The 23,305-nt window shown below is 41.2% G+C and overlaps 2 protein-coding genes and 1 long non-coding RNA gene across 10 annotated transcripts in view; all 3 read right to left on the bottom strand.

Annotated features, from left to right (window-relative positions):
* LOC115053401 (alpha-actinin-4-like) overlaps positions 1–724 on the bottom strand; it is a 38,789-nt gene extending 38,065 nt beyond the window's left edge. For 2 of the 5 annotated variants that reach the window (XM_029518059.1, XM_029518062.1), the window contains exon 1: positions 333–723. In XM_029518059.1, the coding sequence (XP_029373919.1) occupies positions 333–458 (126 nt within the window). In that variant the 5' untranslated portion in view covers positions 459–723. Of the gene's footprint in view, positions 1–332 lie in introns of all 5 variants that reach the window. The other 3 variants (XM_029518063.1, XM_029518061.1, XM_029518060.1) reach the window with 3 other exon arrangements.
* Positions 725–10,630: 9,906 nt separating this feature from the next.
* Positions 10,631–15,785, bottom strand: eif3k (eukaryotic translation initiation factor 3, subunit K). 4 transcript variants are annotated; one of them, XM_029518272.1, is made up of 8 exons: positions 15,603–15,784; positions 14,724–14,822; positions 13,220–13,340; positions 13,021–13,098; positions 12,471–12,531; positions 12,211–12,288; positions 11,886–12,011; positions 10,631–10,767 (listed from the first exon to the last, which is right to left on the bottom strand). In XM_029518272.1, exons 1-8 carry the CDS (start codon positions 15,662–15,664, stop codon positions 10,736–10,738), a joined length of 657 nt encoding a protein of 218 aa, XP_029374132.1. In that variant the 5' UTR covers positions 15,665–15,784; the 3' UTR covers positions 10,631–10,735. The 4 variants fall into 4 exon arrangements, with proteins under 4 accessions (XP_029374132.1, XP_029374131.1, XP_029374130.1 ...); XM_029518271.1 differs by having other exon boundaries at positions 12,465–12,531; positions 13,021–13,095; positions 15,603–15,783; XM_029518270.1 differs by having other exon boundaries at positions 12,465–12,531; positions 15,603–15,782.
* Positions 15,786–18,310: 2,525 nt separating this feature from the next.
* Positions 18,311–21,864, bottom strand: LOC115053508 (uncharacterized). The gene is made up of 5 exons (XR_003841452.1): positions 21,842–21,864; positions 21,257–21,513; positions 20,773–20,990; positions 19,627–19,779; positions 18,311–18,605 (listed from the first exon to the last, which is right to left on the bottom strand). It is a non-coding gene; the product is annotated as an uncharacterized LOC115053508 (long non-coding RNA).
* Between the last annotated feature and the right edge of the window lie 1,441 nt (positions 21,865–23,305).

Genomic DNA, 23,305 nt, shown 5'->3' with positions numbered 1-23,305 from the left:
CACTGCTCTCTCTCTGCTAGACTGCACCTATTTTCATTCCGGAAGTAAAGTCCCCCCCCCCCCCCCCAAAAAAAAAAAAAAACAACCTTTCGGTCGGTCCCCTGCCTTTCAACGATCGGGTCGTCAGTGAAATTAAAACGTCTGGCACCGAGTGTAGCCAGGGCGAGCTTAGAGCCGAGCGCGGCGGGTTTACTGAGAGCAAAGCCAAGGCCCACACCCGGTCCTTGACCTCGACTCCCCATCCCATCCCATCCCATCCCTGCCATTTTCTTTCTGCCTGTCCCTTAGCCCGGCTCGACTCGGCCCAGCTGGGCCCGGCTTGATGGGCCTACCTTCCGCTGCTGTTTCTCCCAGGCCGGGTCCAGTAGCAGGTCCCGGTCCCAGTCGTTCTCCTGCTCCATGTAGGTCTGCGCCCCACCGGCTGAGGACTGGTTGTTGGCAGCGTGATAATCGACCATGTCAGCGAAAAAAAAAAAAAAAAACCCTGAGTGCGCCACAAAATTGTCAGCGCCAAAAACCTCCGGACAGAGAGGGGAAGAGCAGCGGCGGCCCGGGTTACAGAGGCGGCACAGGAGCGAATCGGGAGCGGGCAAAGGATCCGTCTTCTGCCGCTTCCAGTAGTTAGAGTTTAACCGTGCTAAAGCTCAGTTGCGCGGAAAGAGAGCCCCTCTGCTGAGACGGTAGGAAGAAAAGCTACTCTGGTCGGTGAAGCTGCTTGGGAGGAACCCGCTGCTCCAATAAGTTACCCTCACCCACCACACACGCTTCCGGCGAGACCTTTCACAATAATTCAGTTAAATTTTCCATGCGTTGTTTGGTTTATTTCTGTTTCTTTGTGTAATCAGTATTCATCTAAATTGTTTTCTTTTCTCCTTCTGTTTCTGAACAATTTTTCCACTTAAAATCTAACATAACTAATTTTCTTCATCCATTACCGAATATCCAGTAAATCATTCAGTGTACATCCAGAGTGTCGGTGGATAGATGGTGTAAAGTTAAAAATTAAAATTTTTCTATAAAAGTCTGGCACGAATATTTAATTTGAAGGCCTCGTCCTCTATTTCCTCGTAGAAATCAGTGTATTTCCATTCATCGCCTGTTGTTTCAATTGGCGCCAACAGCTCGTGAATATATCTGAATATGTACTTTTAAAAGCGACCTGCTGGAACCATGAAACATTATAACTGACATTACGAAGAATAAAAGAGTTTACTTCTCTTACAAAGTTACTTGTCTTTTAGTATCTTTGAGATGTTTGGAATGACACTGCATTGCAGGTTTAGTTACATTTTACATTTTTACAATAACAATAATCGTTTCCTGTGCAAAGATTTTCCCTATCAGATAATTATCTTGGACCAAAAGATGCTCAAATGGAAATATTTTAAAACAGGAAAGGCTTCCATTACAGCTGTGGAAGTCGACCTCAGACCACTTCAGCACATTGGCTGCAGCAAGGCCATGCTTCAGTTTTGATCTCATCCCATCTGCAACTCTATAACTAGGGCACTTCGACTGGTCTCTATTAGCCCATATTTAAAGGCTGTGTGACAATCTGACTTGACCTTCTCTGGTGCACTGTGTGGCTGCAGATACTTCACTAGAACATCTCAATGAAGACGATGAGAATGAAGATAACAGCAACACAAGCCAGAGGCAGAGGCAGCTCTGAACATTGAGTTTATCAGAACTTTGTTGGAAAACAAAAATCTACTTATCTTGATTGTTTATAGTTTTTAGTCTGTGAGTCTTGAGTTTTATGAAACTATCCTCTGGTTGGACAACTTTTATTTTCCAATAAACTTGTTCCTTCGGCAGCAGAAATTGTATGGACAAAAGAATGAAATACAGAACAGTAAATGTTTTAATTAAGAAGAGATGAAATAGACAAGAAATGAGACTTAATCAGGACATGCTGTCCGTAAAGTCTGAATCAACACAACAGCAGTACATCAACGTGTGAGTGACAAAAACAACAATGCGCACACATGCACATTGTGTGTATGTTTGCACTGTAAAAAAATATGCTGGAAAATATTTATGCATACTTTGGGGGTTAATGGGAGACCCTGCAGATTAAGTGACCTTTGACCCGTAAAGACAGTCAAGAGTTACATCACACTGATTCATTGATCATCCTCCAAGGTCCATAACTGATGTTAGCAGAAGCTAAATGAAGACACAATTCAACACATGAACAAATAAAAATGGCCCACCTGAAAATGAAAATACCACAAGAAGGAAACCTGCAACTTTTATCTAATATGTTTTTTCACACTGCCTATCCCTGTCACAGGTAAACAAAAGTGATTGAACACTAAGACAGTTCACAATCATTTTTCTACTAATGCTTCCAACATCAACTAAAATGAGCAGTGATTGGCCAAACACTGTATCATTTTGAAATGATAAGGATCATATAATTGGTTTTTAATTATCTAAATTGGAAGCAGCAGAGATCCTAGACTCAGGCTGTGAGACAATGTCCAATTTCAGGACAAGACTCCATCTTAAAGTATCACCAACACAGTGACTCTTTGAACTTTGAGTCACAATTCCTTGTATTCTGATTCTGATGAGATTCAGCCTGTGATATTTTTGACACACTTTTCTGTTGCATATATAAAAAGAGGACGTTAAGATCAGCGGAGCAGAAAAGATCAAACTGGGTATGGGCAGGTGAATCCTGAACGATGGGTCAGGTCAGCTGTACATAGTCAAGCGGAGCCACTGGAATGGTAGAGAACATTAAGTTACAGTTCATCTCCTTTATGAACAAACTTTAGATATGTATCTATGAGACACTGAAAGCCGATAAAGACAGGAGAAGTCAGAGTGATGAGGGGTCTGTAGCTGACAGTCACTGTTCCCATTCCCATCATGTCATACACGTGAAACTTGTCTGCAAACAAAACCAACACAAATGAGACATGTCTGACATGACTCTTCCTCTACCTGTGGACAAGAGGCCAGAGCTAACAGCATGTGGAAATTTCCAGTTTATGACTGATTCTAAACACTCTCTACTGGTTACAATGTGGCAGTCAATGTAGGTGCAGCAGACGAGTGGTAGGGAAGGTTGTGGGAGGTAGGAGGAAGGGAAGGAATAAGTTTTACTACTGACTATCTCTAAACTTATATAGGACATGTATATTTTGTTTATTTGTATTTTGTATATTTTATATATGTCAGTTGATATGTTGTATGTTAAAATCAATAAAAGGTGTTAAAACATAAAGACTCTGTTCTGGTCCTGCGTTGACACCCCACCCATGAGCATATGGCAAGTAGCTGACGGGTGTGACAAGAGCATTGATGATGTCATCTGATTTTTAATGAGTCAGTAAATATTCAAACCTGTTTCGTCTTTCACTCACACTCAAGCAGACACTGGTTTCCTTCTAACTGAGATAAAATCAAACGGCTCCTGGGTTCACTGTTTAAAAGGAGATCAGCTGATCTGCGTGAGTTATTAAAACATCTCATCTTTATATTACTTGCTTTCATGTTCAGCATAGTTTTTATCTTCAAAGTAAATTTTTTGGTAACTTCCTGTTTGGTTTTCATATAGTTACTTCTCTTTTAGTTTCAGCTTAACTGGTGGCCACTGGTGTGGGACCAGTTTGATGTTGATTTTGAATTGGTTTTAGGATATCCAGCCTCTAACTACACTAATACAGAAATAGTCATCACAGTGCCTGCAGCACAACTTTTGAACATGATGGGTGATAAACTGTGATGACATCATGACCTCACACAGTAGCAAGGAAAAAGCTTGAGCTTCCTCGGTTACAGGCATCCACATTTCCAATCCCCTCCTTCTCCTTATATCTTGTCCCATCTTCTCCAGGGCCTCCTGTCACCAGCTCTCTGGTTCTTTCTTAGTCCCTTCCCCTTATTTTCCCTACAGCAATTCCATCACATTGTGGATACAAACTGCATGTTGGCATGTGGTTGTCACTGGTTTTTACAAGCAGAAGAGGCAAAATTATTATGAGCATCTGACTTAAACCCATAATTTGTTCTTTTATTGATCTTACCCCTCCTGCCACCCACTTACTGATCATGCTCTCCATTTTCATCAGCAGGTATAGGAAGCCAGGGTAACTGATAGTCAGGTCAGGCTCTGTGTATCTCAGTCCAACCAGTCGTTGTCTTTCAGCTGTTCTTAAGGAGGTGTGATGGAGATTCATGCTGTCACCTCAGTAGAAAGACTCCATGATGAGCTTCATATGAGCGACGTGCATATCAATGATTTCCAAAAACAGAGAGGCCAGAACACACCTCACTGATAGAGCTGCTACCCCAAATTGTTTGATGTTACAATGTCTCAACTGAATCTAAAGTGTTGCTACAATCAGGAGTCATGAAAATGACTGGTCTGATTCAAAAAGTCTCATGACCTCAGTGCAGAGGTGATGAGAAGGTTGGCTGGTTCCCCCTGCTGTTCAGATGAGGAGCCTGCACACTGGAGACCTGTGGCTCTGAGGAACCAGGTGTTTCAGTGTCCTAAGATCTACCTGCTGCCTTCAGAGCAGGAGCTAATTCCAGAAACTCTAGGTGTTGAGTTTTGTTCTTGTCAAACACCAGGAAAATGTCCCGAGGAAAGATCACACACTGAGTTTACAGGATGACGGTCTGATGGAGAACAAGCAAACAATTATTATTATTACGGTACATGTACAAGGCTTCATCCGGAACGTAGTTGTTGTGCAGTGTTCACTAAGAAATGCACAATGTCTCAGTACACACACAAACACAGAAAGCACAGAAACACGCAGATAAACCGCTCTTTCCTGATTCACACAAACCAACAGCTATTCAACCTTATTTTGACTGTTGTCAACTGATTTATTTATGATGGGATGATGTGGTGATGAACTTACTGTCCACTTCCTGATCTTGTCCCACAGACACTGTAAATCAGGCCAGTTCAGCTGTGCAACACCTTGAGTCTGGAGAAAACGGACATCAAGGAAGTTACACAGACCGGGAGGCCAGGAGATCTTGAACCTCAAGACCTCTATTCAGAACTTACTGTCATGTCAGACACAAAATACCTCAACCTTCTGGTCCATTCTGGTCCATTCTGTCCATCACTAACAGGTGAGGTTCTTTGGTTTCTTAAGTATATCACTTCCTCAGAGACAGGCTCAAAAGGATAGAAGATGACCCCTTACCTGTTTCCTGGATCACAGATTACCTGAGAGACAGGCCATAGTTTGTCTGGTTGGAAAACTACATATCTGGGACATTATTGAGCAGCATGGGGGCTTCACAAAGGACAGTTCTGGCTCCATTCATGTTCATACTTTATACAGGAGACTTCAAGTAAATCTAGAAATACTTGGAGAATACTGGCAGGAATCTGAATATAGGGACCTTATAAATCCTTCAGCAACTGGAGTCAAAAATTGCCTCCTACTGGACACTTCACAGACAAATAAAATGATTGTGGTTTTCTAAAAGTCCAGGCTCCCTTTTCATCCAGTGAATATCCGTGGAGTTGACATGGAGGTGGTGTCAACCTACAAATATCTGGGAGGAGAGATGTTAAGAGTACAGAGAGAATACTGAATTCTCTCTACTGAATACTGAGAGAATATTGAGAATACTGGCAAGTATCTGCCAGATTAAAGAACAAAGATCTGTGAGGGACCAGCTGTCTGAAAAAAGTGATAGACATTAGCTTTGTGTGACTATATGGATAAAAGCAAACTGGGAAATAAATTCATTAAGGACAGAATAGATTTTTGTTTGCTTAGGTTGAGTTATGCTCAAAAATATTTTATCTTTAAAATATATTTGTGTACTTTCAAAAATTATTTTTATTTGCAAATAGAATCCCACAAGACACTCAGAAATGAGGCACAAAAATTATGCCAAATCAAGTACAAACAAGTATGGTGTGACTACGACAGATGTATACCTGATAAACATGCAGAGCTATAGCCAGGTTGATGTCTCTACGTCGCTGGTGCTTCTGCATCAGAGCCAGAACAGAACAGTTCTGGGAGTTAGATCTTACTCTGTCCACCTCTGACAGCACCAACTTGGATATACACATACACAAACATGCTTTTATTCAGAGCAGGAGAAACTGAGTTTGAATTATTTCCATGTTTTTAAAGGTTCAGGTGAAAAAATACTTTACAGGCTTGAGTCACATGGTGAGCTGACTGAAGTCTGACATTGACATCCTGGTTGAAAGGAGGAAGAGAAGAGAAATTTCCCATCAATCATCACTGTTTCAGTGCCTCCGTTTCATCTTACTATGACGATAGACATATCCATTTACAGACTCAAAATTGATTTATGAATGATTAAAAATGAACTGATATTTTCAGTCTTGCCGCTCCACATGCTCATGAGTTGTTTTTCATGAGATATACCTCCTTCACCTTTTCTGATTGATAACTCAACAAACCAGTGAGCAGAGAAAAAAAGAGAGCAGGAGGGAGCAAGAGAAGTAAGCAGGAAATGACACAATACACTGACTGGCACAGCAATAAGAATGCCTGTCCATTGCACACTGGAGGGCTTTTAATTTTAAACAATTGCAGGAAGTGCTCTGGAAGTCCCATATGACAATCTAGCTCTGATTAAAGTCTGCAACCTTCACACAAAAACAAACTTGCAGTTGAAATCAGAGTGTGTTTCTGTCACTCGGGTGTCTGTAATGGTGACAGGTATTATAAAACCAGGATTTGACCATGGGCTGTCCAACCACCTGCCTCTTACTGTTGTGTCATTATAAGATTTTCATTCAATATTTCACAAAGTTATAAAACCATTGAAAATCTGGCCATTCTGGCTCATGTAGGTGATTACCAACCCCTTCAAGTTACTCCAAGCCCCCCCTCCCACTCAGTGTTGCCCCAGGGGTTTAGGATTTGCACCATATCCACTGAGCCATATGCTGTTCTGACCTGTTGGAGGAGAGGAACCCATAGCAAGGATATAAGAGAGCAGAGGAAAGGGAAGACCAGACCATGACAGATCTGCCTTTTACTGTTGCAGTAATATTCTCAATTTAAGCTTTAAGTGTCGTGAAAAAACTTCCCCTGCTCCATATGAGTAGCTGCTTCTGCAGCTTCACTTACTTACATCAGCTTTTGTTGCTTCCACATTGGTTTTATCATCTTAACACTGGAATTTTTGGACCTAATGTGAAAATTCTGATTCATGTTTACATCTTTTCTACTTTTATATTCTCAGCTAAAGTCTGTTAATTAGTGTTTAGGCACAGTTACCTTTTCCACTGCAGTCAGAGAGTAGGCATGTCTGAACATGATACCAAGTTTATTCCTTTTCTCCAAAGGACCCTGGAGGCAAAATCATCTGCTCACAGTCAGGACAAAATTTCTTAAACTAAATGGGGCATGTGTTGTGCCATTATTTGCCAGTTTAAAAACTCCTTCTTTACATTCCCGAACCCTCTCAGTGTACCTGGCAGTTGGCGCAGTTAATTAGAGCTCGTTTGGACAGGAGGTAACTGAGGAAGGCTGGCAGGTTTGGCTGGGAGGCAATATTCAAAACTTCAGTGACCCCACCTGTCATATCAGCCATGGCCTCATGAGGAAAGCCCATGTCCAGAGCTCTATAGCCACCTTTCAACCTGGAACAACACAAATTGATCCGAGTGTTGAGGTAGTAACAAAAAACCTGAAACTGTCAGGAGAGTAACACAAAGTCTGCCCTGCACACTGTACAGTGAAGAACAGACTTCCTGTTCTTGTTCTTCCTACAGAAGAAAGAGAAAGAGAATCTCAGGGAAGCATCACTAATAATAAGAATTTCTTTCTTCTAGAGAATAAATGCTAATGTCAGAAACACGTTAGTCGTATATGCTGTCCAATGAATTGGCCATGAGGAAACCACCATAGAATGTGTACACACTAGCTGACTGATCTGGGGCCTGTACAACAAATTTGGAGGATTTGGAGCTATCCAGGTAAATTCAGGTTAACCCCTGGGCTTGCTCTCTTACAAAGCTGGATCAGGTTTTACCGGTATATATCCCCGTGGTAATTTATAATAAAGGCTAACCTGCAGGTTATGTTGGAGATTGAGATCACTGGGAATAAAAATCCCGCTCTCTGGCCAATCAAGTCTCTCGGAAAATTACATTACTGTCCGAGGACGACCCCATGGAGCTCGGAGCAGATGTCAGAATGTCCCTCAAGGGAGCATGAGTTTTCCGAGACATAACCCATTTGGACCCTTAGGACAGCGATCCCCAACCTTTTTTGCGCCTCGGACTGGTTTAAGGTCAGACAATATTTCCACAGACCTCTCTGGCCCCTTATCCCTAACCTAAATGCAGCTTTCTTTTTCTTGGAAGTCGCAGGCTCTTGTTCTGTCTCATCACTGGGTCATTTCCCCTTCGCAAAGAAACTTTCCGAAGATGTTTGTTTTTACTCATTTTGCTAGCTTGTGGGTTTAATTTTAGCGGTAACATAACCGAGACAAGCGTCTTGGCATGCGTCGAGTGAGTCATAGACGGATGTAATTGGTGAGAATCCAGACATTTCTCAAAATAAAACATTGCTCAGACTCAGATAATGAATTAAACGGAAATAATGTACGTTATTTATTCTTTCTGTGTGGCGCAATACCAAATAACCCTCGGACCAGTACCGGTCCACGGACCGGGTGTTGGGAACCGCTGACATAGATTGATGAGATGGAGATCTATCGTTCATCTTGTAGAGATGCACGAGTCAGGGCCAGATTTACGATTAGGCAAAAATAGGCGGTTGCCTATGGCCCCATAAAACTCCTCATACAGTTATGGTTAATATAGTTTTTACTTATTTGCGCACAGTAATTACGTTTTTGATTAAAATCATTTCGCTAAAATGCCAGCGGAATGCTTATCGTATAATGTGTGACTCGCCCCCCTCTTCCAGTCCCCACTATATTGACATTTTACACATTTTACTGCGCGTGTGCAGGAAGGATTCAGGAAGACAGCAGCAAAACATACGAAAAAGAACGGCACGAACAAGTGAAGTTGAGAGAAGAGGAGAAGACGAGAAGAGAACAGAAGAGAAGACGATGCAAATAAGTTATCCCAGTGGCGCTGAGAAAAGGAGAAAGAAGGAAGAAAGTGACTACTTTTTTCAGTGCGGTGATGCTAACAACAAACAACAGCAAGAAGCAAGTGCTCCTTGTACCATCTTCATTAGCCAGGACCAAGCCACTTCTGCCAGCAGCCTGAAAACAGGGACGAATAAAAGGATGTGGAGGGCCCCACAAATTCCTAAATCTGCCCCTCGGCAAGAGTCCAGAGATTTCTCAGAGGAGCGCCTGTCACTACATTACTTCAGTTTAGCAGAGAACTTTTTTTCTGTGGCTGATGCAGCGATCTAAACATGAACATTGCAGTTCAGATACTGAAAAGGATGGGTTGTTTGTTATTTCCCAGGTCACTCGACATCTCAGGCAGAGAGCTTTATAACAGCAGGAAATTAGATAATATATTTTTTTTTTCAATTCCTGGGGCAATTCACTGCTTTACTATGAAAATTGAAACATTACTAGAATGAGTACACCCATAAGTTAAAATATAGATATCTAAAAAAAAAAAAAAAAAAAAGGTCTAATAATAGCAAATACAGAGTGTCAGGTACTAAGTTGAGTGGGCTATGAGAAGTGAATAAGTGGAGATAATCAAATTAGTGCAGTATATACTGAGGAGTGTCATGAAAATTAAAGTTTAGCAATGATGCATAGTGTTGCACAATAGTTGACAATAACAGTGGTGATGATCATATGGGGATTACCATTAACCCATGTGACGACTTCAACATGCACCAGGAATTTAAGAGAATACACAGATGTGATTATTGTCAAATGTGTCTTCATGTTGGGCCAGTCAGATATCAGGAGCTTCTACATTATTTATTAAATATTAGAACAATTTTGCCAGCAGTCTTTCCATCCTTAGGAAGTTGCAGTCCGTAAAAGTGTAAAGCAGTTTAACGTCCAGCTTTCATTATGTTCTTCAATTCTTCAAACTTGTTGATAATATCTTCATTAGTCCCGCATCACGGGGTCCGCCAGCAAGTGGTGGGATTAGAAGTCCGGCAGCTCGTCTGAGCAGAATGGGTCCGCATCGTCCTCCAGCGGGGAGAGGGAGTCCTCAGAGACACTCATGCTGGGCCTTGGGAATAAGTAGCTGATTTGGCTAAATTCTGACAGAGCTGCCTCCGCCTTACCTGAAGCACTTATGCCCTCGGAGGCCACGCCCTCTGGGAAAGGTGAGCAGACAGATGCTGGGGTTGTACTGCAGCGTCATTGGGAACAAGGTGTCCTACAGTAACCCTTCCCTACCAATATTTTCCAGGGTCAACCAACCTAAGGACAGCGCAAGGACAAGAGTCTGAGGGTCAGGGGTCATATTAACTCTGCTTCATGTTAGTGATGATCAAACTGGAGTTAGCTGTTTCTGAAACTAGAAGCTTCCTAAGCACAGAGCATATAGATAAGACTCTCCAACAGCTTCATAGCCTAACGAATCATATATGGAAATGGCAGACTGCCAGTACATAACACAGCTGATAGAGCCGTTTGCGTGTGTATGTCACTGTTAAATTAAGAGCAGCACCAAGAACCAAACAGTCAGTTAATGAGGAATATACGTTTTATTGGGAAAAGTGTTATGACAAAAACATGATAAAATAAATGAAATGGTTGAATCTGTCATGACTAGTATGTGTGTGTTTTCTCATCACTGGGATGTAGCCATGATGCTGGATACACCTGTGAAAAGACAAGGAGAAAAATGCAGACAGAGAAGAGGAGAAAACTGAAAAACCATTAGTCCTCACATATCCCATGATTGCAGTCTGGTAGAGAAAGTAAAAAAAAAAAAAAAAAACTTTTTGTAAATTGCATTTCTTGTGGTCAAGGTTGCTAGGCAGCAGGACGGAAGTCCCCACTGTTTCAGCCTTGAGGGTGTCAGAGTGGTCTGAAACATTAGGCGCAGGTTGTCATCTCATCATCTACAAGATATGCTGATTGATTCTCGCCAAGCGTTGTAACCTCAGATCTGGGAGGCACACCATTAATGTGGCTAAAGAAAGCCTGGCTCATCTAACAAAGCCAGGCCGAAGCTAGCACCAGCTCCTAATTAAGTCTCAAGTTGTTCCACTAACTCAAGCAAGGCTTGTTCAATCAGGATTGACTAAATGTGTATGTTGTGCAAGTTTACTACATTTGCTTCATATAGTGTGTTGCAATTTAATGTACTAAAACACAGGTGTAGGACTTGTAATCAACAGCTACAATATATTTAAGGCTTACACCTTTTCCATGAGTGTATGGATGTGTGAACCCCACTGACCTAGTAACCTTTGACCTATATATTTATTCTTCACTTTTAACAGACTCAACCTCAGTGGCCAAAAAAAGAAAACGGCAACAGGTTAAGACCAAATGTAATTGTATTTTTATAAAGTTGCAAACAGCCATTTATGAAATATAAGTACCAGTGCATATTGTTTTCCCCCTAGAAAACAAAATCGTCATACAACGCTGTGCATGACATCCAACCATGGCATGCTTCGACAAATGCAGCGTTCATCTGTTGGCAGTGAAATGGCTGAAGCAAATCAAGGATAAAGTAAACTCTCCTTATCCCTCAGCATCTCTCACACTATGGAGATATGTCCAACAGAAAATGAACCACAGTGTAATATCTCCAGACTTCCCTTAGCTCTGCTGTGTGGTTTTACTGAGGCAGTTCCAGCAGATGAAGTAAACTATGCTAGGCCTGCTGAACTGGTATCTCTCCTACAGATATTCATCTGGGAAGGCAGCTGGGTTCCCTCTGTCCCTGCCTGTGTCTGGTTCCATGTATATTCATCAGCAGCACTCACTTTCAAAGTCGATCTTCTCCACGATGTTTTTGGGCTTGACACTCTCCTCTTGGTTGTAGATGAAGATCTGTCCGTCCTCGTTCTCCGTCCAGCCATATTTATTCATCCAAACCTTTACCTGTGTATCTGTATAAATGAAGCATCAGTGAGAGTGAACCTTCTTGCCAGCAGATTTAATTAATAAATTTTAATTGTTCCTACATGTGAGTGCACAGGAACCAGCTGTTATTGGCTTTACATCACACTACACAGCAGCAACTTGTTGGAAAGAAAATATGAAAGATTCGTATCTGTGTTTGTGTTGGACTCAGGGCTAAGGTCTCACCCAATGGGTCTCCCAACATCTCAGCCAATAAACGATGCTCAATGGTCTGATAGGTAATTCCCACCACATGACAAATGACTGAAGAAGAAATATTAAACACCAGTCAATGTTCAGGTCTTGATAATTAAAACAAAGCCTCATGTTGCTACACATTTTCTATTAGGGTATGATTGTCTCCTGTTTGCTCCACAGACTGATCAATCATCCATTTGTGTTTATAGTCAGGATTTATGTCATTCTTGTGTCTCACTCACACTTACGAACAGAGTCCTCAAAACCAGTTATGCCATCGATGAGCTCCCTGTTCTCTTCAAGACTGGTCTGTAGGCAGGAAAATAGAACAAATGCGATTAGTTGATACCAGACTAAGTGGTGTGGAAGTTTAGAAAAGACAAGGGCATGTGAAGCTGGGCTGAGCAGCAGGAGCATTACCTCATCAATATAGAACCATTTTTTATCCCTAATACAGCAGCTTCAATAACACAGACACTGCTGGCAATTGTCATTGGTTACATGATGATCACGTCCCCTTTAACGGAAACATTTTAAAATATAGAAGCTCAACACAGTGCTGGTCTAAGTTGTCAGTCTATAAACATGTAGTCAACTGTCCTTGCTGTGTTCTACTGTAACTTTTTAATTTCTTGGAATCAACCAGTCGTCTTTCAGCTGTCTGAGGGTTTGCTACTTCTCAGAGTTTCTTTCTGATCCAAACTGATACTGAACGAGGCTGCCAGGATACTCTGGCACTTTGGTTTCTATATGCATATTAGACTTGTGACACGCGCTGTGTGTGAGAGTTTGTCATACCCAGAAGCTCTGAAAGTGGCATGTCTCCAGCAGGTTCCCCAGGTAGAGGATCTGTCTGATGGGGCGTTCCTCTTGCTGCGACACTGTAGTCAAGGAAACACCCTCTCATGCCAAATACACCCCACTCCCATTCGGCTTTGACAAGTCAGACACAGTATACAGACATGTGTCAGGTAACATTACTGCACCAAAGGGATACGTGTGTCTGGTCAATCATGCACTTGCAGAGAGTGAAATCAGTGTGTGGCAGGTTGGTCAGTGCCTTCAGTAGAATCTGTGAAGTCACCTGAGTCTGGAAGTAGGCAGGGTTAAACTGGTACCTGCAGAAAAGGAGTATTAATGATACTTCACATAGGGCTGCGCAATAATTTAATGTCATTATGTATAATGCAATAGAAAATGCTTCAATAACGATAAGGTTTTTAATATACATTATTTACAGCATCTGTCAGTGACTGACATTCATTACAGGGCACCGCCATCACTTCACTGCATTCAAGTTGAGCAAAAAGAGCAGAACACAGCAGGCTACATCAGTGCATCATGACATCACACATCCAGAGCTCAGCGACAGTGTACTCAAAATCAGCTGCGAAATGTTTATATTCTGACTGTAATACAAATGTGACTGAACTAACTTCTACAAGTCATAATAAAGCAGACAAAACTGTTGATAAGAGAGAAGAGACTAAGTGAGTGGTGTGTAAGAGGTTCAGGTATTGAAGGTCAGATAAACTTGAGGTTTCAGTGTCCTCCTAAATGTGCCAGAGCAGCAGCGAGAACACATCCAATCTGTCCACCATTTGAAGCAGTTCATCTCCATGGATGGAGATGAATCTCCAAGATGAAACACTATAGAAGTTTAAGCCAGCCTGTACCTAAAATACAACATCACCTGCACATGTGTAAACAAAACATGGGTCTCTAATGTTCGACACTTTTTTCCCTGCATTCTGCAGCAACTGAGAACACTTGCACTCTTTGTGACTGAAGCACTTTTGTTACAATAACACAATAAGCCTATTTTGTAGTTTAAAGATACTAAAATTGACAAGGCAATGGTTGTTGCTTGACAGTGACGTTTGGCATGACTCGTTTGTCTATCTGAATACACATAGAAGGTGAACATTGATTTACAAGTACTGATTTTTTAAATATCGAAAATATTATACAGCTGTTTCACAGACATGGCAAACTAAGTTTTTAGTCTGTAGGTACAGACAGCTGTTGTGGGCATTCTTGGCAGTTTTTCTGTGATTTTTATAACGTTCATATCAATATCAGAATTATATTGTATTGCTGAAATTTTTTTATATATTGTGATTCTGGCCATATCATCCAGCTCTAACTCCACTTCACCAGGTCATCTGTTAAAATATTCTTTTGTTTGAAATTAGTTTGAAATTGCTATTTTTGCAAAATGTAAGTAGTTGAAATGGAAATAGTTGCAGAGCTTCATAACACAGACCAACACAGTCACAGGCATCACATTCAAGTTAAAACAGATAAACCAGATATCAAATAATTGAAAAGGTGTAGAAAAGTAATTATTCCCCAGCCTTAACCAAAATTTCACCCCTCTTCTCTGACAGGGCACACAATGTTTTCAATGATACCCTCAACAACAAATTTTGCTGAGGCAGCACACAATATTTGCTAATTTGTCTGTTGTTTGGCTCTAACACAGTAACAGTGCAACTCACAGCTTCAGGACAGCAAGATTGGCTTCAAGGTCGTAGGCATTTTCTCTTGCCTGTGTCTCTACATAGCGTTCCAGCGTTGCAAGGTTTTCTGGATTATACCTTGAGGAGACAAAAAATGTGTGTATTAATCTGGTACTTTTTTTCTATACTGCAGGTCAGACATTTCATACTCAACATCGGTTTAATCTTTAGCAAAGAAAAGGAGAAAATAAGTGAGCAGCAATAAGTGCTTTCCCTGCTAAGATTATATACAGAGTCATTCAAAACAAAGCATTCGGGGCTGCTACATCTGTACATGTTTATTCTCTTGAGTCATTCTCTCCTGCACACCTTCTGACTCTGAGGTGGCATCAGCCATCTTTAATGGTGCGGAATGTTGGTGGAGGAGCATCTCAGCAGCTAACAGGAAGTTTGCCGTTTCTGCCGCAAAACGGCAAACCCTCTTCTATGGCTGAAGAAAGGAAATTTAAATTTGGACTCTCCTTCATGTGAGAGGAAAATTTTCCACTTTAAATGGATGTGAATGACATTGATCTTTCTGCTCCATGGCCCGTTTTCAGGCAGAAGTCTGAGCAAAGCCGAGCTAAATCGGGATAAACGTCAGTGAGTCCTGGCCAAGTGGAAAAGACCCGCTTCATGCTTTTCTGCCAGCTTTGGCCTGGAAGAACCGTCATCCAATCCCTTCATCCAAATAGGATAACATGGGGCTGTTTAATTTGTAACAGCTGTGGGGCGCAGGGACCGCTTCTCATTCCGCCATGCTCTAAAGGGAAACGATTCGACGCTCGAAAATATCTGGCGTTAGCTTAAAATTTAGCCAACAGGCTAAGCAAAGATTAGCTTGATCGCCGGATTGTGTCCATCATGAGGTCAACCTACCGATCGATTCCCCGCAGGAGTTTACCCACGTTCGCCCTCATCTGCTCGAAAGACAAAGACATTTAGTTCGAACTTTGCAGCAAACGTTCAGGTGGAAGAGTTAAATCCACACGTGGGGCGCTGAGAAGAGAAAGCACCGACGGAGGAACTAAAAGATCGGACCGGAAGGAGCGACGCTGGCCGGAAAGTGCACGGACCGAATTATTTACCCTTTGATCGAACTGCCAAATTGGTGCGACGACATTAACTTTTTGTGACACCTAATCTTTACTTTCCTTCACCATTGTCTGAAAGTGAAGCGGTTGACCTCAGTGTGTTTAGTCAGTGACTGTTTCATTCTCTTTTATCGCGGTAGTATGAAAGTACGTGGGGTCCAGAAAGTGGGGGTAAACTTAAAAACAAACAAACAAAAAACAACAACAACAACAACTCTGTTTTCAATTCCAACGGAAGGAGAAGGGAAACGTATGTGAAGTAGTGATGTTCGTGAACGATTCGTTCATTTTAGTGGTGGGCAAGTGAAGCCTCATGTAACACTGAGGCGTACCTAACAATTGTACCGAAAGAGATTCAAACCTTCAAGACCTCAGTGACGGTGACATCTTGTGAACAACTGAAGCCATAGCTACCTCTAAAGCGCACGACTGAAGCACTGGCACTGTTTCAATCCCATGACAGCAATAAAAGTTCAAAAAAGTCTGTGTGGTCATTCAAGTGTTTCGTTCATTCATACCAAATAACGATTTTATCGTCATGACAATAAAATACGCTGATGCTCTCCCCCATACTCTAAATTTCTGCCAAAGCCTTCTCTTTGGTTACAGTGTACCTTGCTTCCACCATTGCCTTTTACAGTTTGCGGTTTGGAATGGAGTATGATGGGTCCAGGATTTTAATTTCATTTTGGAACCCTTCATCCCCAACGATAGAAAAAGGCTGGCCATCTTTAACTATCATGTCCACCAAGGCCTCATCCACCTTCTGTTTTCTGGACCCTGTGTGGGAGAAAGGTTGCTATGAATATAACACACACACACACACACACATACATACATATAACGTATATATGCATATATATATTTAGATTATTGTCAGGATTTCCAGTGTTGACAGGGTCACTGGTTTGCTGGGTATGATTATCATGCCTGGCATGCAAGTGTCTCAGCATAGATGATGTGTTGTTGCTGTAAGACAACTCTTGTGTGCAGAGCAAACACCTCACCTACAAACTATTGTAAATTTGACACCCATTTAAAAAGTAAAAATACAATTCAATTATGGAAACATAAAATGTATGTCATAAACTGCATTATCCCTTATTTATAATATTATATTATTTGGTGGTATGGGATCAAAATTATCCCAAACTTTAGAATGTGGCTTATTGGTAGTACTCACCATGGAAATACTCTCACTATCCAAAGCTCTATCTCCTCACAACCCCATTTTGAGGCACAATGATGCATATCGCTGGTATGGCACCAAACCACTCAAATCTGTCAAACCTGTCAAGCTGTCATTGGCTTAGAATGCATTGAAACGCCATGAGCCAATAATACACACTAAAAGACTATGAGCCAATGATAAGCTTCGAAATATTTTGTTATTATATTAAAAAAATATTAAGTAATGAAGCGCGAAGCCACGGTCACGTGACACTGGTGAAGCCTCGGTATAATTTGCCCATCACTAGTTCATTTTGAACTAATCTTTTGTATGACTCGGGAGTACAAGCCATCTCAGTGATTGATTCATTCTCTTTTCCCTGGTCCGAGCATGCGCGCCACAGGCTCAGATTCGTTCATGAGGAGATCTTTCTGTAGGAATGAACTGATTCGTCTCTTGTTCACATGTCGCATGACTGCTGCGCAATCTCAGTGTAGGCGCGACTGATTCGTTTAACCCTGGTAACTCCGAGTCTTTGGGACTGAGACTCATTCACTTGTAATTAGTAATTCATTCATGACTTATAACTATGGGTCTTCTGGTCTTTCGTTCATTATTCACGCAGTTACAGCAGTAACATGACCAAAGCTGTCATTACTGGTGAGGAGAGCGATCTGAAATTAGCGCGAAAGTTAACATTAGCTATCCCAGATAGCAAACTCACTGCGCCCCGGATCCGCTATATGCTCCGGAACAGATCAGCAAAGCGGATACGGATCAGAGTCCACTTGCACGGCGGAACGGATAAGGAACACGGATCCAAACCGGATAAAGCAGCTCAGCCGGTCCGAATCCGTTCATGAAGCAGCTCATCCGGTCCGGATCCGTTCCAGATCCATTCATAAAGTAGCTGATCCGGGCCAGATTCAAAATGGCTCCTTTGGCCATAACTAACTACAGAGATATCTAAAATCTAGCTGACCAACATCTAGATTGCTCTGAAAAAGCTTAGTAGTAATAGTAATAAAACATTCAAGACTTGAAAATATATGACAATGTATATATATATATATATCCCACTCTAGAGTCTCTGGTTAAATTTTCCTGTGAAGCAGTACAATATACAGCTTTGCTATGGCTGCAAGAGAGCTATCATTTATCAGTGAGACTCATCAGGTAAGAGGTCAAAACATACTGTAAATAGAAAAATTGAATGCAACTATGTATCTAGAACAGTTTATTGCAAACAAGACATTTGAGGAAGTCATCTTGGACTCTGAGAAAAACTGATAAACATTTTATGGAACAATCAGTTAGTGGAGAAAATCATGAACAGGTTTATTTAATGTTGAAAATAATCATTACAGTTAGACACGAAAAATAATAACAACAACAACAACAAAAACAACAAGGCAACATTGTAAAAAGATTAATCAGTAAATAAAAGAACACTGCATATTTTTTTTTTTCTTAACTTTCCCTAGTTGGTCCTCATTTAAACTACTGGGACACCTCCGGGAGTTTCCCCAGTCAGCTGGCAGGTTGAACCAGCGAATAGCATGTCTGCTTATCTCGCTTCAGTCGCAGCACGGCCAATGTGGCTCTTTTTTACAGCATCTGAAATCACACAAAATTTCATGAACTCCCATTACAGTAACCAGTTGTAATATTTTAAAAAGATGCGTATAAGCATTGGCTTTTGAAGTGAAATTTTGCTGCCTGACATTTAGGTGTCCTTATTTGCATTTTTGACACAACTCAGCAAATCTCATGTCTGAACAGTGAATTTAAAGCTATAGCCAGATATTTGTTAGTTTAACTTAGTGTAAATACTGGAAACGTGTGTAAACTGTCAGGGTTTGGAGTTAATTCTGTCCTGTCCTTGTAACTTCCTGTTTTATTTTGTAGTCCTGGTTCCTTCGTGTCCCCCATTACTTTACTTCCTGGTTGTGTCCCATGTTGATTGCCTTCCCTGCCCTGATGTGGATCACCTGTGTCTTGTCTAGCATTGTATTTAAGCCCTGTTTTCAGTCTAGTCCTTGTCGGATCCTTCTCGCTTATTCCTTGTTCCTCGTTGCTTGTTCATGTTTTGTCGTTCAGTTCATGTAGTAGATTTAGTTCAGATTAAAGTCTTTTTCGTCCCATGCAGCCACCTCCCGCTTCTGATCCTGCTCCGGCTGGGCTGCTGCCGCCGCAGCCGTCTTACGTTCCTGTTCCGGCTGGGCCGCTGCCGCCGCAGCCGTCCTGCCTTCCTGTTCTGTTCTGTGCTGGGCAGCGACAGGAATGCAAGGCGGCTGCGGCGTTTTGTCGTTCAGTTCATGTAGTAGATTTAGTTCAGATTAAAGTCTTTTTCGTCACCTACCTGGTTTCTGGCTCCTGCAATTGGGTCCTCACCCTGCAACGCACTCGCACCGCGTTTCCGTCACTGTGTGTGTGTGTAATATATATATATATATATATATATATATATATATATATATATATATATTCGCAAAAACATTCTGCAATGTTTTTTGATGCCCCAAGCATTGATCACCTCCCCGGTGCCCTCAATCAAATAAATTAGCATTAGTCATTTCTCGTGTAATCTATTATAACAGTTATGTCACTGTCTAAGAACGTTATCACAATTACTTACACAGAAGCAAAGTCTTGGTCGCAATCTGGCTGAAGGATTTTTTTCCGTTGATGGCCTTCCGATTAATCTTGCGCCCCACATCATCAGGGAATATGCGGGCCAGGATGTGACACGCTTAATATCATGGCCCCCAATACATCCCAGTGAGGAAATCTAAATACAAATATACAGACAAACACACAGATTACAATCACATATTGAAACCAAGATTCCACAGGCTTTCAAGAGGACATGAAACATGCTTGTTTTGGCACTGATGACGCTTGTATATATTAGAAGAACCAGTCTGTCAAAAATTTGAAACCAAAGATATGTCAAATTTATTTTTGTCATTTCTACCTAGTCTAGTGAAAATTGAGGAAGATGAACTTGAAACGCCTTATCAGCCCTTAATAAGTCACATTTTTTATGTGGGTTGAGAACTAAGCTTGAGAACTAAGCAGTGGCACAACACCAAAATTTTGAAGTTGGCGCTTTGTGGGTAAGAGCAGAGTGGACTGACAACATTAACATGTAACTATATGTCTGCTATACTGTATCAGAAAGCTCACATCAGATTATTCTTGTGTTGCAGTTGAAATCTGCAGGTTAGGAGACGTGTGTCCGCTCTTTTCAGCACCACAAGCTGGCGTAGCAGCAGTGAATGAAAGCGGGCTGTTTGTTCATAGCTTTAAACACTGTAAAAATTTATTTTTACATCTATAATACAATAGTGGTCTCCCCTTTGTCCTCTTGTCTCCTGTGCCCCGCATGTCTCCTTCTGCCAGTGTCTCAGTCGTTATCTGTCGTGATATCTTATATTGTTTCCACTGTATACGTACTATACTGTATGAGCGCAACCAAGCGAGCCACCCACATGACATCCCCAGCTAGGATTAGGCAGTATATGGTGGCCCCCTGGCTATCTATATCTGATATCTAAAACAGATCTTCTTTTCTCTCTTAAATGCTTACATTTATCATGTTTATTATATAACGGTTGATCAGAGGGGATGTCCATTTAGTAAACCATCACAACTTGGTTGACTGTTTCATGTCCTTTTTAAGACTGAAAAAAGCTCAGATTTCAATTCCAGAAAATTTTAAACGTAAAGTGATGGTGAAATGTAATGTGATGATAACAAAATAAAGAAAAACTTAACTCACCAGACTCTGCCTCTGACGTGAATTGGCAGGATCTTTGAGCCAGTCCTCAAATTCCTCCACTTCCTCCATCAAACCCAGTGGGAACTGGACGGGCTCTGCCATGTCTCTATTGGTGCCAGTCGGGTTGAGCTTGCTTGTCAGAAAATTCACTTTAGCTATTAGCAGGTCTTGCTGGTGTTTAATATATTCCAGGAGGCTCATGATGTGGACTTCAGCAGCTTTTAAAGAACATTAAAATATATAAATTAATTCCAGTTAGCTTATAACAACTCCTTAAGGCAGATTTCACTGTTATGTAGGCCAAAACAATACATCTTTATTGTCCCCTGGGTATATGGTGTGCCTTGGAATTTTGGTTTGCTCTTTGGTGTTCCTACGGCACAAGACGTTTGAAAACTACTGATACAGAGGTAATACAGTTAACATCTTAAAAAGTGAAATGATCGAGATGTTGAATCTCATGGCCATTTCAGGTATCACTCACCAGAGCAGGCAAATGTGTCTGAGCCACACCTTCCACCTCGCCATGTGGGTCTGTACACCTGACTAGTAGAGGGAGTAGCCTCATCTATTTGTTCCCTGTTTTCTATCTGAGGAGGTGGTGAAGTGGGTGTACGTGGTAGCACACGGCAAGGTGGCGGTGGGACACTAGGAGCTGTGGGTGTTTTGGCCGGACCCTTGGCTCTCTTTTTCGGAACCCCCTCCTCCTCACTGTCTTCGTCCGAGTCCCCAAAGAAATGACTACAAAGTTGGTTGGATAAATAAGCCCATGTTAATATGACATGAATGTTTTTCTAGTGTTATTCTGTACTTTATTTTGTCTAATCAAAAAACAACCAACAATGTATTCAATGCTGTGTCAATACTTTTCTGAATAAACAAACATGCCAAAATTACCCACAAAACTAAGAAGCTCACTTACTGACCTTTTCACCCAGTTCAAGCTTGCCTTACCAATTAGCTTTGCCTATGTTGTTAAATTGGTCATAGCATAACACTGAAAGAGCTGCTGTGAAACTAAATGTCAAAAAGTTCAGAAGAACGCTTAGGAAAATATATACATACTTACATCAGCTTTAGCTTCCCTTTTTTGGTTGAATCTCCTCTTCCTCTTCAGATTGGAGGTCCGACGTACTGTGCGTAAGCAAATTCTTTAAAAGCTGCTGTGCTTCAAAATACTGATCTAAAAATTAAATGTGTCAAGTTGCATACAATAGAATAGAGTTAAATTGATTTTTTCAAGTTACAAATATGAGCATATGCTGATATTTACTTACAATAGCCATTTCTTATTCGAATACTTACCACATGATTTAAGAACTCTCACGTCAAACATTTGTCACTCAGGTCCTGGCTCCTCCAAATTTTTGACAGCCCTCTCCACTCTTTCATCACTCTTGTAATGTGGCCAACAGACCACACCATCACTATTCCACTGTTGTGGCACCACTGCTACACTCTTGTTTAACAAAAATTCTATTAAATGGAACATCCTATAACGTGAAGGAAAGAAACAAACATCACCATCAATCATAAAAATATAACTTTCTGTTTCAAGAAGTGAGTATCTTTTAGTCACCATTGATAATTAGACACAATTCATAAAAAATACAGTCAACTGTCCAGTCCTGTTCACAAAGATGGTGTTTCTGGTGGTGCAGTCCGTCCGTTTCTGTCACAGTCTCTGACACTTATTTTGTATTTACACCCATCCAGTCAAAACGTTTGTACTTCACTTTTAACACTTGAACACAAGAGCTACACTAATACTATACAATTCTTATATAAATGTGATATCAATATACTGCCCAGCCCTACATGGAAGATCAAAAGCTAGTTACCTTAAACCTGAACAAATGACAGACCTGCATTGTCTCACCAAAACATGACACATCCCTAAACTGTATGAAATAGGGGAATGGCCAAAAAACCCCTCCTGTGAGGCAAAAGCAGAAGCAAGCTCTGAAAACTTAACACACTTGAGTGTATCAGATGTTTGGGAAATTGTATGAATGTTCAGGTAATCAGAGTTGAATGGATAAGTGAAGAACAAAGACTTATCTGCAAAGTCTTGGTATACTACATACACTGCATCACTGCATTCTACAATGTTAAGTATGCGGCAAATGTCATTTCCAATGACAAAAACATTATCCCCTGTTGAAACTTTAATAGTCCACTTGTCACAGGCCATTTCTCTGTACTGTGCTTTCACTGACATTCCACATACAAGTGGCCCAACAAAATGCTGCTTTTTAAGGGAGGTACCATAATTTTAATTTCTGACAATCGCCGGATAATTTGGGCCAGGGGAAAGTCTGGTTTTCTAACTAACTTTTTCAGCTTGTGCAGGTAGCTTTCATATGGAAATGCAGAAAATGAGTCTAGGCAACCATGTTGTTGTACTTCATCTGCTAGATGGACCAAACCATGTACATTATAAACAATTTGATCTTTGCCATATATTTCACCAAAGTGACTGACAAAAGATTCAAGCAAGGTGGCAGCAAACTGTGTATGACAGGATGGTCAA

This window comes from Echeneis naucrates, chromosome 13 (genome assembly GCF_900963305.1).
Source record: "Echeneis naucrates chromosome 13, fEcheNa1.1, whole genome shotgun sequence".
In the NCBI taxonomy this organism is placed as follows: domain Eukaryota; kingdom Metazoa; phylum Chordata; class Actinopteri; order Carangiformes; family Echeneidae; genus Echeneis; species Echeneis naucrates.
The sequence above is the reverse complement of the archived record's forward strand: the minus strand, read 5'-3'. Positions and strand labels throughout refer to the sequence as shown.